Source organism: Malus sylvestris, chromosome 8 (genome assembly GCF_916048215.2).
Source record: "Malus sylvestris chromosome 8, drMalSylv7.2, whole genome shotgun sequence".
NCBI classification, from domain to species: Eukaryota; Viridiplantae; Streptophyta; class Magnoliopsida; order Rosales; family Rosaceae; genus Malus; species Malus sylvestris.
This window is the reverse complement of record NC_062267.1, coordinates 7042559-7057539: the sequence shown is the minus strand read 5'-3', so window position 1 is coordinate 7057539 and position 14981 is coordinate 7042559. Positions and strand designations below refer to the sequence as shown.

At 36.6% G+C, this 14981-nt stretch overlaps 1 protein-coding gene across 6 annotated transcripts; it reads right to left on the bottom strand.

The window, feature by feature from the left end:
• Positions 1 to 6397: 6397 nt before the first annotated feature.
• LOC126631118 (agamous-like MADS-box protein AGL104) lies at positions 6398 to 10221 on the bottom strand. 6 transcript variants are annotated; one of them, XM_050301269.1, is made up of 11 exons: positions 9596 to 10214; positions 9398 to 9451; positions 9230 to 9245; positions 8875 to 8936; positions 8639 to 8672; positions 8495 to 8556; positions 8269 to 8371; positions 8090 to 8131; positions 7600 to 7736; positions 6831 to 7024; positions 6398 to 6684 (listed from the first exon to the last, which is right to left on the bottom strand). In XM_050301269.1, exons 1-11 carry the CDS (start codon positions 9778 to 9780, stop codon positions 6572 to 6574), a joined length of 1002 nt encoding a protein of 333 aa, XP_050157226.1. In that variant the 5' UTR covers positions 9781 to 10214; the 3' UTR covers positions 6398 to 6571. The 6 variants fall into 6 exon arrangements, with proteins under 6 accessions (XP_050157226.1, XP_050157227.1, XP_050157229.1 ...); XM_050301270.1 differs by having other exon boundaries at positions 6398 to 6663; positions 9596 to 10205; XM_050301272.1 differs by lacking the exon at positions 8090 to 8131 and having other exon boundaries at positions 9596 to 10221.
• Positions 10222 to 14981: the final 4760 nt, after the last annotated feature.

Here is a 14981-nt window from a genome sequence, read left to right as displayed (position 1 = left end):
CAACGATGAGGTCAGGAGCTCTTGAACGATTATTTTGTCCGTAACAGTGCATTTCCTGATACATACTTCCGACGTCGTTTTAGAATGGAACGACATTTGTTCAACAAAATCATGTGCGCTGTTTGTAACCATGATTCTTACTTTGTGCAAAAGCCGGATGCTTTTGGTGTTATGGGTCACCTGCCTGAGCAAAAAATTACTGCTGCCTTGCGGATGCTTGCATATGGAGCAGCTGCAGACCAAGTGGACGAGATAACGAGGATGGGAAAATCAACCATTCTTGAGTCCCTGATGAGGTTTTGTTCGGCAATCGAATCTATCTATACCGCAGAGTACCTCCGGAGACCTATTCATATGGACTTGCAAAGGTTTCTGAAGAAAGGCGAGATGCGAGGTTTTCCAGGGATGATTGGAAGCATTGATTGTATGCACTAGACTTGGAAAAACTATCCAAGTGCATGGCAAGACGCTTATGGGGACAGAAAAAGATCAAAAAGTATTATTTTGGAGGCGGTGGCATCTTTTGATACATGGATTTGGCACGCCTTTTTTGGGGTTCCGGGAGCTCAAAATGACCTCAACGTCCTTGCCCAATCCCTAGTGTTCAACGATGTCCTGCAAGGAAAGGCACCAAAAGTCACGTATGAGGTCAACGGATATATGTACGACGGGCCATACTACCTAGTTGATGACATTTACCCAAGGTGGTCAACATTTGTCAAAACAGTGCCACGTTCGCGAAGTGCAAAGGAAAAACACTTTGCAAGATGTCAAGAGGGGCGCAGGAAGGATGTGGAGCATTGTTTCGGTATCCTCCAAGCTCGTTGGGCGATCATCAGAGGTGGTGCCAGATTGTTTGATGTAGAGTCGCTTCGATCTATCATGATGACGTGCATCATTCTTCACAACATGATAGTGGAAGATGAGTACGATTATGAAGCCGTTGATGAATATGAACCAGACACGATGAACAATTCAAGAACACGTATATATTGTGCTCATGACACCACCGATGAGCCCATGCAACACTAGCCATTAGAAAGGGATGGACGTTACAATGAAAGGATCATTCAACGGTATACTGCAGTTCAAAGGCCATATATGCACAATGCCCGCCAAATTGACTTGATAGAGCACCAATGGGAATTGAGGGGTGCTGAAGATACTTAAGTTCATTACTGTTTGTTTTTATTTGGTGTGTTTATTTTATTTTATGTGGTGTGTTTTTTTAGTTCATTTAGTGAGTTGAAATGTAATTTTATTTGGTGTTTGTTTTTATTTGGTGTGTTTTTTGGGTGTGTTGATGTTATTTTATTTGGTGTGTTTAAATGTGTTTTGAATAAAGTAATAAATTCAATAAATTGGAAACAACATAAAGTACTAAATTCAATAAATTACCAAATGAAATAAATATACTTTTAGTTTAAATAAAGTACTAAATTCAATAAATTGGAAACAACATAAAGTACTCTATTCAATGAATAAGAAATTACAACCCTAATTGATTGGAAAATTATGGGTTCGTGAATGGATAACCATCACCTAACCAATTTATGGTGCTAGGATGATCTTCTCTTGTCGTGCTAGGATGATCTTCTCTTGTCGTGCTAGGACCATCTCCTCTTGCTCTCGCTTCTCTTGCCTCCTTCGCACCACGTCCGTTTTCTCCAACTTCCAAAAACATTTAGAGTCTGGAGACTTCCCTTCTAAAGGCTCATTCATAATGTCACGATCTCGTTCAACCATTCTTTCTTCTTTTCTATGTTCCCTTTCTTGCCAAAGTAGTTCTCTTTCTCTCTCATCAGCTTCAAATTTTTTCTCAAAAGTTGTAGCTTTTGCATCCTTTCTAGCCTTATTAGCCTTAAATTTAGCCATTTCTCGGGCCAAATTCAATTCACCTTGGCAGACAAGTTCTTCCATATACTTTGCATAATCATTCTTGGAAGCATTACCTTTTCTCTTTGAAGCCTTCTTACCTTGAGGCCTAATTGGAAAACGGGTCGACCCCGACGCTTGTTCAATGGGGGGTGTTTCAGGCACTTCTTCATAATCATCTTCATCATGATCATGCGAGGCATGCTTGGGTGTAGAGTGTAGAGGGGTGTTGTTCATGAAAACTTCTGGACCGACATGCACAACTCTAAATTTAGGACAATCTTTGACAATATTCCAACATTCAAATCGGGTGAATGTTTTGTTTTTGCTTTTGGTTTTGGCACCATACCAAGCTTGTGCTTGAAGTTCCTACACAATGCGGGAGAATAAATAATTATAATGAGAATAGGTAATAAATAATACAAACAAATAATTATAATGAAAGTAGGTAACAAATAAATAATACAAACAAATAATTATAATGAAAGTAGCTAACAAATAATTATAATGAAAGTAGGTAACAAATAATACAAACAAATAAATATAATGAAAGTAGCTAACAAATAATTATAATGAAAGTAGGTAACAAATAAATAATATAAACAAATAATTATAATGAAAGTAGGTAACAAATAAATAATACAAACAAATAATTATAATGAAAGTAGGTAACAAATAAATAATACAAACAAATAATTATAATGAAAGTAGCTAACAAATAATTATAATGAAAGTAGGTAACAAATAATACAAACAAATAAATATAATGAAAGTAGCTAACAAACAATTATAATGAAAGTAGGTAAACAAATAAATATAATGAAAGTAGCTAACAAATAATACAAACAAATAAATAATATATTGTTACTTGATCCGCTAAATTTTCCCCACTTCGAAAATTACCACTAGCTTGTGCCAAGGCATCTCTCCACGTACTAAACGATTGACTAAGTAATTTCCAACGACTGGACATCGATTCTTTAGTTCTTTGCCCACCCATTTTCTCAAGATAATTGGTATGAATAAGACTCCACATTTCTCGCAACTGCATCTCATTACCTATAATCGAATCATGAGTAACTTGAACCCAACTAGTACACAACGCAACATCTTCAAGAAGCGTCCAATTCGTACCTGCTTGAGTAGTCATTTTGTTGGAAAAAAATTGGATTGAAACTTTGAGAGAAAGATAGGAATATGGTTGAAAGTAGTTGAGAAAATATGAACTTGTGGTGTATGGTAGAAGATAATGAGAAGGTATTTATAGAAAAGTAAAATCAAAATTTTTTATAATTTTTCATAATTTTTTTTCGGATTTTTTACATTTTTTTTAATTTTTATTCACCTAATTAATCTTTGCCGTTGGATTTAAAAAAATTTAAATTCCAACACTCCATATTGTGCCACGTGTCACAACAGTAACATTTTAGATTTTTAAATTGTTTTTTTTAAATTACAAAGCCTAATAACGTGGACCGTTGATCTTAGATCAAACGGATGAAATTAAATGAGATTTTTAAATGTTTTTTACCGTTGGAAATCCAACGGTCCATAAAATAGGACCGTTTCAATCGAACGGACATGGGGAAGCCACGTGGCTTCCCCAACGGTAACTTTTCTCAACTGACGTCGCGGGCCCCAACCCTGTTTTTTTGTCGGATGACTCACGCCTACACGCGCGTGAAACGCACCCGCCTGACGCAGCCCTCGGGCTCTCGGGCTGGCAATCCTTGACGGGCCTGCTCCTTGGGCCTCGCCTGTCGCTCGGGCTTCCCAACGCTGGAGGTCATGCCCCCAGCAATTTGCTACTGTTTGGAGGCCTGGCCCCGGAGCAACCTCCCCCGCTGGAGGTGCTCTTATGGGAGAGCCTGCGGACAACATCTCTCCTTGCCGTTGATTGAAAGTAGATGCAAATCCCAAAACCCAAAGCATCACCTCTACCGACTCTCAGTGATCTCTCAAATTCGAAAATATCAACACCACGGACTCAAATCACCTCACCATCGACTCTGTCTATTCCACTCTCTCCCCGTCATAACTCTCTCATCCACCTTCCCCAATTACAAATAAATCTGGAAAAGAAAAAACAGAAAAAGCAGAGGACGAAAGAGAGAAAAACGGCTTCAAGCCTTCATCCATTACTCTCAACCTTTCATTTCTAATCTGTCATCATTCATGGCTTTCAATCTTTCCTTAATAATTATTTAATTTATTAATAATTAATTAATTTTTTATTCCAATTGCCTAAAGAGTGAGCCCAGCTCCTGCCACGTTATCATTTAAAAGCTAAATTGAATGGGAAAGAGATCCTCTCTAGATCACTTCCATCAAATTCATCCAATCAATCAATTCAAATCTTGAAATTTGATCTAACGACTATAAATAGGAAACTCCTTTAAAAGTTATAATAACTTGAGCTGTTAGATCAAATTTCAAGGACCCAGATTAGGTGATTGGGTGGAATGGATCTGGAGAGGATCCCTTCCCAATTGAATAAATATTTAACAGATGTCTGACATTGCAACGAATTCATAAATTGAGGTATGACATTGCAATGTTTAAAACATGAGGTATGAGATTGTGTCGGGTATTTACGCTATAAATTATTAGCAATAACAAATACCAAATTATCAAACAACAACAACAAAAACAAAGTCTTATCTCATTATGTGAGGTCAGCTGTATAAATCTTCAAATGCCATTGCGCTCGATTTTGCATTAAGTCTTCCGTAAACTCTAAGTACTCCATGTTTGTTCTTAAAGTTTCTTTCCAAGTCTTCCAAGGTTTTCTTTTACCCATTTTTCCTTAAACATCTGTCTCATAGTCACATTTTCTAACCAGAGTATCTGTAGGTCTTCGGTTCACATGTCCAAATCGCATTAACCAATTTTCTCTTATCTTATCTTCATTTGTGGTCACTTCTACTTTACATCGAATATTCTCGTTCCTAAAATGGGGAAAGAGCCCTAACTTTTTCTTTTGACTTCTTGTTCTTCGCTCTATAAATTCTCATCTTTTTTATTTTATTTTTTATTTTTGTTTCCTCTTCTTCTATTTTGCTTTGTAATTCCCATTCTTCGATGGAGTGTAGTGAGGGAAACGCGATGGCCAAAGAGAGAAAGTCATGGTATAGAGAGACAAGAAGTCGAAGTGGTGAGAAAGTTTTTGCGATTTTGGGTTATATTTGGATTTTCTTCCCAGAAAAATATTGCACTCCGCCTAGACAACCTGTCTAGGTCGCCTAGGAGCGCTTAGGCAGCCGTCTAGGTCGCCTAGGAGCACCTAGGCTGGCGTCTAACAGCTCACCGATTTTTCCTAACGTTTTGGACATAACGCAATGGCAAACCGAATCCTAGCTCTTAGGCCAATTTTTAGAACAATGGTTTTATTCTTGTATAAGGTCTTCCAACATTCCTTCTTAGCCTTAACCTCTTCATTTACTTCTTCATTTCACCACCAAGATTTATTTTGATGTGGAGCAAAACCCCTGGACTTTCCTAATACCCCTTTTGCAACATTTCAGATACAATTAGCCATGAAATCTCACATTTGACTAGCATTCCCCTTTGTATCGCAAATGAATTGGGTGAGTACTTTCTCGTTGAAAGTGACTTGTATTTCTCCTTTTAGATTCCACCATCTAGTTCTTCCATATTTAAGGGTGTTGTTCCTTTTTCTATCTGTTTTAATATGTACATTCATCACCAACATGTGATGTTGGTTAGTCAGACTCTCTCCCGGTAAAACTTTGCAATCCTTACTAGTTATATGATCCCTTTCCTCATTAAAAAGAAATCTATCTATGTTACGATGACATACTCTTGTAGGTGATCACATGCTATTCTCTCTTCTTAAATGAGGTATTGTCTAGAAAGAGATCATAGGCCATTGCAAAATTCAAAATGTCTTTCCCCTCCTCGTTTCTCTGTCCAAAATCATGACCACCATGAAACCCTCTGTATTTGCTTGTCTCCTTGCCTACATGTCTATTTAAATCCCCTATTGTGAGTAGCTTCTCCCTGTGAGAGAGTCCTTGAACCAATACTCCAAGATCTTCCCAAAATTTGTCCTTCAAACTCTCACCTAACCCAACTTGAGGTGCATACACACTAATCACATTGATGAGTTCTTGTCCTAGTATAATTTTGATTGCTATAATTTTATCCCTAGCCCTTTTAACATGTACATCTTTTGTTAGAGTCTCCACAATGATGCCAACATTGCTTCTCGATCTGTTTATGATCGAATGCCAAAGCTTAAAACCTATGTTTTCGAAATCTTTTGCCTTAAGACCAACCCACTTAGTTTCCTAGAGGTACATAATACTTATCCTTCTCCTCAATATAACTTCAACTACACTTACCACATTTTTCACATCATATTTGTATCATCTCTTTAATAGAGGAATGGCGTATCAACATATGTGGGTTGAATCTCTATTATAGAGATGATACAAATGTGATATGAAAAATATGATAAGAGTAACTTTTTTTTTACTATGTAAAACGTCATGCATGCATATACTATATAGCATGATAGCAACAAGGGAAAAGTTCATTACGGATTCTTACAGTTCTGTATTGACATTCAACAAGGTAATAAGACTCGAAGGAAAAGCAGTAAAATCATGCGAGTAGTAACCACAACATATATATATATATAAAATGTCAGAGTTGTATATATATATATAAAATGTCAGAGTTGGTTTTGATCTTGATTGGGGTGCAAGATGCTTGGTGGTGGATTGAACTGTGACGACATATAGAGTCCTCGTCCCCCTGAAGACGCTGCAGGAAAGTGTTCATTTTCTGTCAATAAATTTATTTATTTTTCAATTATTTCAATTCCTTGCACGATGACTTGGTCATTGTTTAGTTGCATGAACTGTAGAGAAATAATAAAGGTACTTTTTTTTCCAAGGATATAATTATCAGAACATGCAAAAGAGAAATACCTGTCGGATAGAAATCCTTCCACGCGGACAAGTTGACATCGATAACTTGTCCTAATTCTTGACGCTGCAAACTATTATTGTCATCCTCCAAACCATTTCCTGTGCTGCGATGCTCATCAACACTCCTATTTTGTCCGCTAACAAGTGCTGATTGGAAAGCTATGGCGTCAAATCTACTTTCAGCTGGCTGATCTCTAATCCTCACCAAGCGGAAAAAATCATTGATTTAACTAACACGAAACTAATAAGTTTTCATTAACCTATATATAACTGTAATGATATATAGATTAATATATGTGTGTGTGTATATATATATTCAGGTTCTTTAAAGGAAGCGATTTTAGTTTTTGCAAAAAAAAAAATGAAGATGAATTGTGGGACTTACTCATATCAAACTTCAATGATTCGAATCGTCTATTTTATAAGTTTCGATTTATAAATCATTCTTCAAAAAATTCAATTCAATCCAAATTTGCCCTATTATATTTGTTTCGATGAAATTTCAATATTTATTAGCATAATGTTCGTCAAATAAACTCAATTAGATGCCTCAAATATTTTTAAATTGGTTAATATTTTACAAAGATAATCTATGAGGTTCATTGAATGATAAACAATTCGACCTGTGAAGTCTGATGTAGTGTGGTGCCCCCAACTAATTCCTTTTTTTTTTTGTTGGAAAAAAAAGGGCATCTATTTCTTTAAGGGCGCTCTTTGTATATATGCATGTCTGGCCAGTAAAATTCGTATATAATATATTTATAATCACCTTAGGGGAAGAAAGCCATTTGAATTCAAAAAGTTTACAATCTGAACTTGTGGATCTCCTTGTAGAAGCCAATCAACTAGAATATTGTGTGGACTTCCTGTAACAAGTTCATGTATATTTGTTGTAGCTGTAGGTAGCTGCAAACGTATATACACAGTTCAACATATTAAATAATGAATACTTTATGTTATTTCCTTCTTGGCATGCATACTTGAAGTATATGCTCTTATGACGAGTTATTAATTTTTCGGCGACCATCATTACGGGATGTTATTACTTCATTCACATTATAATATATGTATTAGCATAATATAATCTAGAAGTGAGACATCAAACTTTCTCATCCACAAATGTTATACCACCTGTAAAGATAACATCATGTGGCTAGCTATGTCCGCGACATGCTTATAAAGGTTTCTCCATATAAAGTTAGGACGAAAAAAGTTTACTATAAGGATAAAGTACACACAAAAATGCTACTTTAACAGACCTGTAGTATTGTAGCATAAGAATCATACTCCTCCAGAACTTGCTGTACATGTTTTGCCATGAATTAATGTCATTAGTTATAAATTTCAGCTGAAATTAATATAAACGACATGCATAGTAACAGGTGTAGTTGCAGCTAGGAGCATACCAGCAAAGTACTGTATTCAGTATATAACATACCTTGCGCACGCGCAAACGTTTTAGAGTTTCCTCAAGGATCTGTTCCCGGTACTCGGCCTCATGCAATGTCCTGATTTCAGAGAGATCCTCTCCTTCAAAGATCCTGCTATCGACACTTCACATATAAGAGGAATGCATACGTAGGGTGCTTGCTAATTATAGTAATTTGTCGGTGATCGGAGACATGAGCGCTATAGGGTTTAGGGTTTTGTAAATATAGCAGCACCTTAGTCGATTTCCCATTTCTTCCAATTTTGATTTGCAGCATACGATGTCTTGTTGAATCTCCTGTAATTAATTCAGAAATAGGGATTTAAATATGAAGCCGTGTCAATCAACTTGTATGTGCTTGAATATGTTCATAAATTACCTCCAGTTGATCCGAATCAGTACCACTCATCGGACTGCATCCATCGATTACATGAAATCATAGCAACAATCACCATACGGTCAGTACAATAGAGTACTACTGCTATACTCACCAACTTTTGTTCACCAAATAAATTGACTAGCTAATGTATCATTTGACCAGGAATTTTGGTAAAAGATTACATTAGAAATTTAACTAAGCAGGGTGAAGAACATAGACAAGTAGGGAACCAAGACCTGGTTGCTTGATAGGTTTGATCAACTTCCCTCCACAATTTACCAAGAACGCTTTGGAGAAACTGCATATTTAACCATCACTTCAATAAAAATCTGAAAGAGATAAAGATATTAATTGATGAAAGGAAATTAATTTTGCAAACAATTTTCTCTTTTTGCACACCCATGTTTGTTTTTGTTCATTGATTTTCTTTTTCTTTATTCAACTCAAATGCTAGAAATAAACAGGAGTGTGCATGAGGACAAAAAGAGTGTGTGAAATTGTTTCCTAATTGAAAACATATATATACAAATAAATAAACAAATTTACATATAATTCTTGGAAGGATGTAACTTATGAGTGCTGCTTATTTACCTCTTGATTAAGCTGACTTTATAATTGCATAAGTTGATCCAAACGGAGAGCAAGGCATCGTACCAGAAGGGTAAATGAAAAACCATGCATCAAAAGGAACACAAGAAATATTACATGCTCCGATCGAATGTGATCACAACCATAATCTGATGGTCAATATCTGCTTACCGTCCTCGCCGATTGGCAGGAAGATTAATATACCGTGCCAGAATCTCTTCAATGCTTCAGTACCATCAAACAAAAAACAAAAGAACAAATATTCCATGACATATATTAGCATTTACAGATTAATCTGACTGCTAATTAAACAAAAGAACAAAAAGAATAACAATATTTCTTGAACAAAAAGAATAACAATATCACTACCTTTTATTTCCAGAGAAGAGACTAAGTCTCCCAGATGAAGAAAATATGATGAGAGCAACATCAACATCGCAGAGAACAGAGAGTTCATAGGCTTTCTTGATAAGCCCGTTTCTTCTTTTTGAGAAAGTGACTTGCCTATTGGTCGTATTCTCAATCCTTTTGATCTGAAGCTTCACTCTCCCCATATTTAACTATGCAAAAATAATAAAAAATTCTTGCCCCTTTCCTGTTCTATTTTGTGAAACCTAGCAGGCCAGCTATATAGCTGTATGGTAAGGGATAAAGAGAAAGAGGATAAATCTTTCGCTCTCACATAGACATCTCAAAATCGAAGGTAGGAGAAGAAAGTAAAGGAGAGAAAGATATGGAGTAATATATACTAGTTTATGTTAGGCCATTTACGAAATTAGCTGACAAGAGAGAGAAAATAAGAGAGCGATCTGGCGGTGCAAGGTTAGGCAACCTATGAAAAAAATCTATCAGTGATAGGATAACATCACTCCATAATTAACAGTTTAACCTAAATCTGTCCAAGCCATATTTGCAACGTACTTTGAGCACACACGAAAGATTATTGTATAGAGAGGGCTAATCATGATTGACTATTTTAAAATTATATTATCAGGAACTTCAGCTTTCATTGTCAACCACTTCCGAAAATAGATTGGAATAATTTTCTTAAGAATAGATTGGAATAGTAAAGTTAAAGTTTTGAAGATAACTATAAAGATTAAACACAAAAGAAGTTTTCCATAAAATAACATTTTTATGGATATTGTTGTAGCATAAGTCATGAGTGAATAGGGAGCTAGTTTGCAAATGCCAAAGAAAAAACAAGTATGCTGACCTAATACATGATCTAAATATGCAGAGAGTACTAGACAAGGGCTTGTGAGAGGGGTCCCATTTAGCACATAGAGAGCATACGGTGCGCAGGTTTTCGCATAAATGTCGAGGAAGATTTTTCCGCAACCAACAGTTATCGCTCACTCCCACGACGCACCTCTGCATGTTGGTGTCTCCGATCACATCCTTTTTGAACTTGAGTCCGAGAATTTGTTGCCGAGCATTGTGTATAACTTTGATCTGACACTTTTGATGCCGAGGACTGTGTTCAAAAGTTAAAATGGGGGAAATCTGTCCGAGTTTCGATTTATGCTTTTAAGATACATTGACAAAGTTCATGTGAGTGAATGCTTCTGATGTAATAATCTTGGAAGAAATTCTGGTTTGTATTCAAGAACCAAAGTGCCGTAATCTAATCTCCACCCCTGAAGGAATCTGTTGTGTTTCCAAAATTAGCAGATACAACGTGTGCAGCAATGTTTTTTTTTTTTTTTTTTTTTGGATAGAACTTTTGACACACCTCTGCATGTTGGTGTCCCCAATCATCCTCATCCCAAGTTAGAATCTAAGGGTGTGTTTGTTGCATCGGACTATCTCAGATTGGACTAACTTCAGGAACTAAGTTAGACTAGCTTGGCTTAGACTAAACAGGATAAAAATAGTAAAGTGTCTGGTGCAATGACGGACTAAGTATCGGACTAATAAATTGACCCAATTTTTTTGTTAATAGGAGAACAGGAAATTAAGAAAGAAATGCAACGCCACATTCCAGAACTTTAGAATTAAACCCAAAATAAACAAAATTAAACCCAAACAAACAAAATTAAACCCAAAAAAAGAAAATTAAAGAAATTTAACGTCAAAACTAAACTCAGAACTGGAATGATGATGGGCAGTGTAAAGCACTAGAAAATGGAGATGAGCAAAGCATGCCAGTTATGACAAAGACCACACACTGTATATTCCTTCGAGAATGAGACTTTGAGGCCCTAACAAAATTAACCCAGAACTCAAAATTAAACCAAAAAAAAGAAAAGGAAATGAAAGAAATTAACATTAAATTAAAGCTAGAACTCCACCCTGCAACACCAAACCCATATAAGTTTTCCTACCAACCAAACAAAATTAACCCATAACCCCAGAAGGTCCAAGAATGCTCTAGAGTGGGCGACTGCAGCGCTATTCCTTTCGGTGGCTTCGATGACACCGAATCTTGGTCGTCGACGATCTCTTCTTCTTTGAGCTCGTCGTCGTCCTCCCTCGACGATACCAAATCTTGGTCGCACAAAAGATGAAGGTGGGTCACCGCCGACGGCCTGGCCATGATGACGGCTACGCAGAAGAAGACGGAGCGTGGAAGGACCGGGGGGGGGTGTTTAGCAAGCGAAAGTGGGGATTGGATGTTGGCCTGGTTTCCTTCTTATAGTCCTTGCTAATACCAAGCGAAAGCGTGGGATTAGGTTGAGAGCTTTAGCGAAGCACGCAGGGACTTGTAGTCGAGGCGAGTCCCATTTATTTTAGTCCCACAACCTACCAAATGTAGGATTATAGTTCTACTTCAGGTAGTCCAAGCCAATCCCTAGGTGTAACAAACGTGCCCTAAAGGGTAATAATGCAACAATTACAAACTACAGTGGGAGCTGGGCTACATGTTTTATAATTTACAACACTAAAATTTTGGCTTGTAGATTTCATTACTTACAATAGTGTGTTTCGAGGGTTTTTAACAGATTCTGCAAACGAGACAGTAGTGAATATCATGCAAAATATTGGAATCCACCCTGGATGTTCTCAATTAACTGGATGTTTTTCTTTTCAATGACATGCAACTAATCATATACCTGATGACAGCTTTTACTGACAAAGCATTTATTTTTCATAGAACAAAATAAATTTTAAATACTTTTTAATATAAAGATAATAACAAATTAAATCAAAATTAGATTATTTTTTTTATTTTGTAAAAAAAATGCTCTGTTTATATAAATAAATAATTAATTAGAGGCAACGAGAATTGTACTTGTTGCAAGAGAGATTTTTTAGTGTGATCGGTACACAGGATGATACATCACGTGTCACTAAACAAATAATAAAATATATATGCTAAAAAGTTAATAATTTAAAAAATAAAATTTCCCACTATTTCTCCTGTTGCAAAGCAAAGTTGGCTGAGATCAAAATTGACTAATAATTTGATTTGAACAAGACTTGAGAGACTGCTTCCGCCGCTTCCAATCTCGCCAACCCCCACACCGCCAACAATATTTGAACAAGATGTCAGCGTAATATTTGTTGAATAGTAAAGCTAAAGTTTTAAAGACACCCACAAAGATTAAACATAAAACAACAAGATTTTGTACAAAAATACAATTTTATGGATGAGGTTGTAACATGGCTCATGAGTGAACAAAGAGCATACGGTGCGAGGTTTGCATAAATGTCGAAGAGGAATTTTCTGCTACTAAACACTTAGCAAATACAACATGTGTTAGCAAACATTTTTTTGAACAGAACTTTTGACGCACCTCTGCATGTTGGTGTTTCCGACCATCCTCATCTCAAGTTACTCAAGTTAGAATCTCAAGCTACAACTACAGTGAGAGCTTCTTGGGATGCAGGTTTCATATTTTTTGGCCAACATTTTGATATTCGAGGGTTTTTAAGTCTATCTCCAACCGAAGATTGGCCAGAAGGCTTGTTTTAGCCATCTGACCTTCCAAGATACTAATATTTTAATGAACAGTACAGTGCCATATTTGCCTCCATCTCTAACCGAGGACCAAATGGCCAGAGGGCTTGTTTTAGCCCTATCACAAAAAATCATCTCCAACCGAAGGCCATGTAAGAATATGAAGGTTCTAGATAGTGACAAGTGTCAAGAGATTAAGAAATAAGCAAAACAGTTAGGATTGTTTACTTAGTGTGTAAGGAAAAGCTGTGACTATAAATACTTATAATTGTTCTGTAAGATTCATTCATTCAATACAATCAAAGAACTATTCAGTGATAAAATCTCTCTCTCTCTCTCTCTCTCTCTCTCTCTCTCTCTCTCTCTATCTCTTGTGTCTTATTTTATGAGAAAACTCCATTGCAGAAGCTACATTTTCTGCATTCTAACATGGTATCTTCGCTGGTTGAGGGTTCGTCTTCTCGGTCCTGAGTTCCGTTCTGCTTCCGCACATCTTCTCTGGAGATTGGTACACAATTCTCTTTCTTATTTGATCCTGCAAGTTCTTATCTATGTGAATTTGCGATCTGAGGTTTGCGTCTGCTGATTGCTCGCCATATGTTTGATGAAATGTCTGACTGAAGATCTTCTCTTTCTGCTCTGCAATTATCTACTCTTTCTCTTGATTTTGATTTCGTCCTTTGTATAATCAAGATTGTGAAGTTTGAAACCCTACTTTTTCAAAGGTTTTCGTGAAAATTCCTCAATTCGTTGAAACTGTTATAGCGATATGGTGACTTCTACTCAGTTGCAAATTGTGCAATCTCCGATTACGAATCTTATTCTGAATGTTCATACATCAGTTACTGTGAAATTAGATGATACAAACTATCTCGTTTGGCATTATCAATTACAATTGCTGCTTGAAAGTCATGGCATTCTTGGCTTTGATGATGGATCTCGTCGATGTCCTACTCGATTTGAGCAAGATTCCGAGGTTGAAGGAGTTGAAACTGATGACTTTAAAATCTGGAAAATCATACAACTCATCATTGCCACACTCTCTCCCACTGCTATGTCTTGCATTATTGGGTGTATGACTTCGTATGATATGTGGACCAATTTGAAAGATAGGTTCTCTACTGTCACCAAGGCTAGTATTTTCCAGACGAAAACTGAGTTACAGAACATTAAGAAAGGTGTTGATTCTGTTTCTCTATATCTTCAACGCATCAAGGATGCTAGAGATCATTTGTCTGCAGCTGGTGTGTTCTTTGATGATGATGATGTGGTGATTTTAGGCCTCAAGTGGTTACCGGCTGAATATAACACTTTCAGAACTGTTATTCGAGGACGAGACAATGTTATCTCCTTGAAAGATTTCAGAGCACAATTATTGGCTGAGGAAGCTACTATTGAAAATCATACAGTTTCTGAAACCTTTGCAATTGCTATGCTTGCTAAAAACAACACTGGCAAAGGCAAAGCATTAATGCTTGGTGATCATGTTGTTGGAAGTTCCTCTGGTGGTTCATCTTACTCTTCAACTCACAATTCTGGCCCTTCTCATACTGCTAATTCTGGAGGTTTTTCCAATATCAATGGCGGTTTTTCTAATTCTGGTTTTCGAGGCCGAGAAAGAGGCAGAAACAATTTTTACTCAAACTCCCTATTCAATGGTGTTCCTAATAATGGTGCTGGAATTCTTGGTTCACCAAAGCCTCATATATCTACTTGTTCTGAGCATGGTTATGATATTCCTGTATGTCAAATTTGTAACAAAAAGGGTCACATAGCTTCCGATTGTTTTCAAAGGCATTCTACTTCCACATCTTCATCCTCCAGAGTTTAGTGTCAGATTTGCTGGAAGTT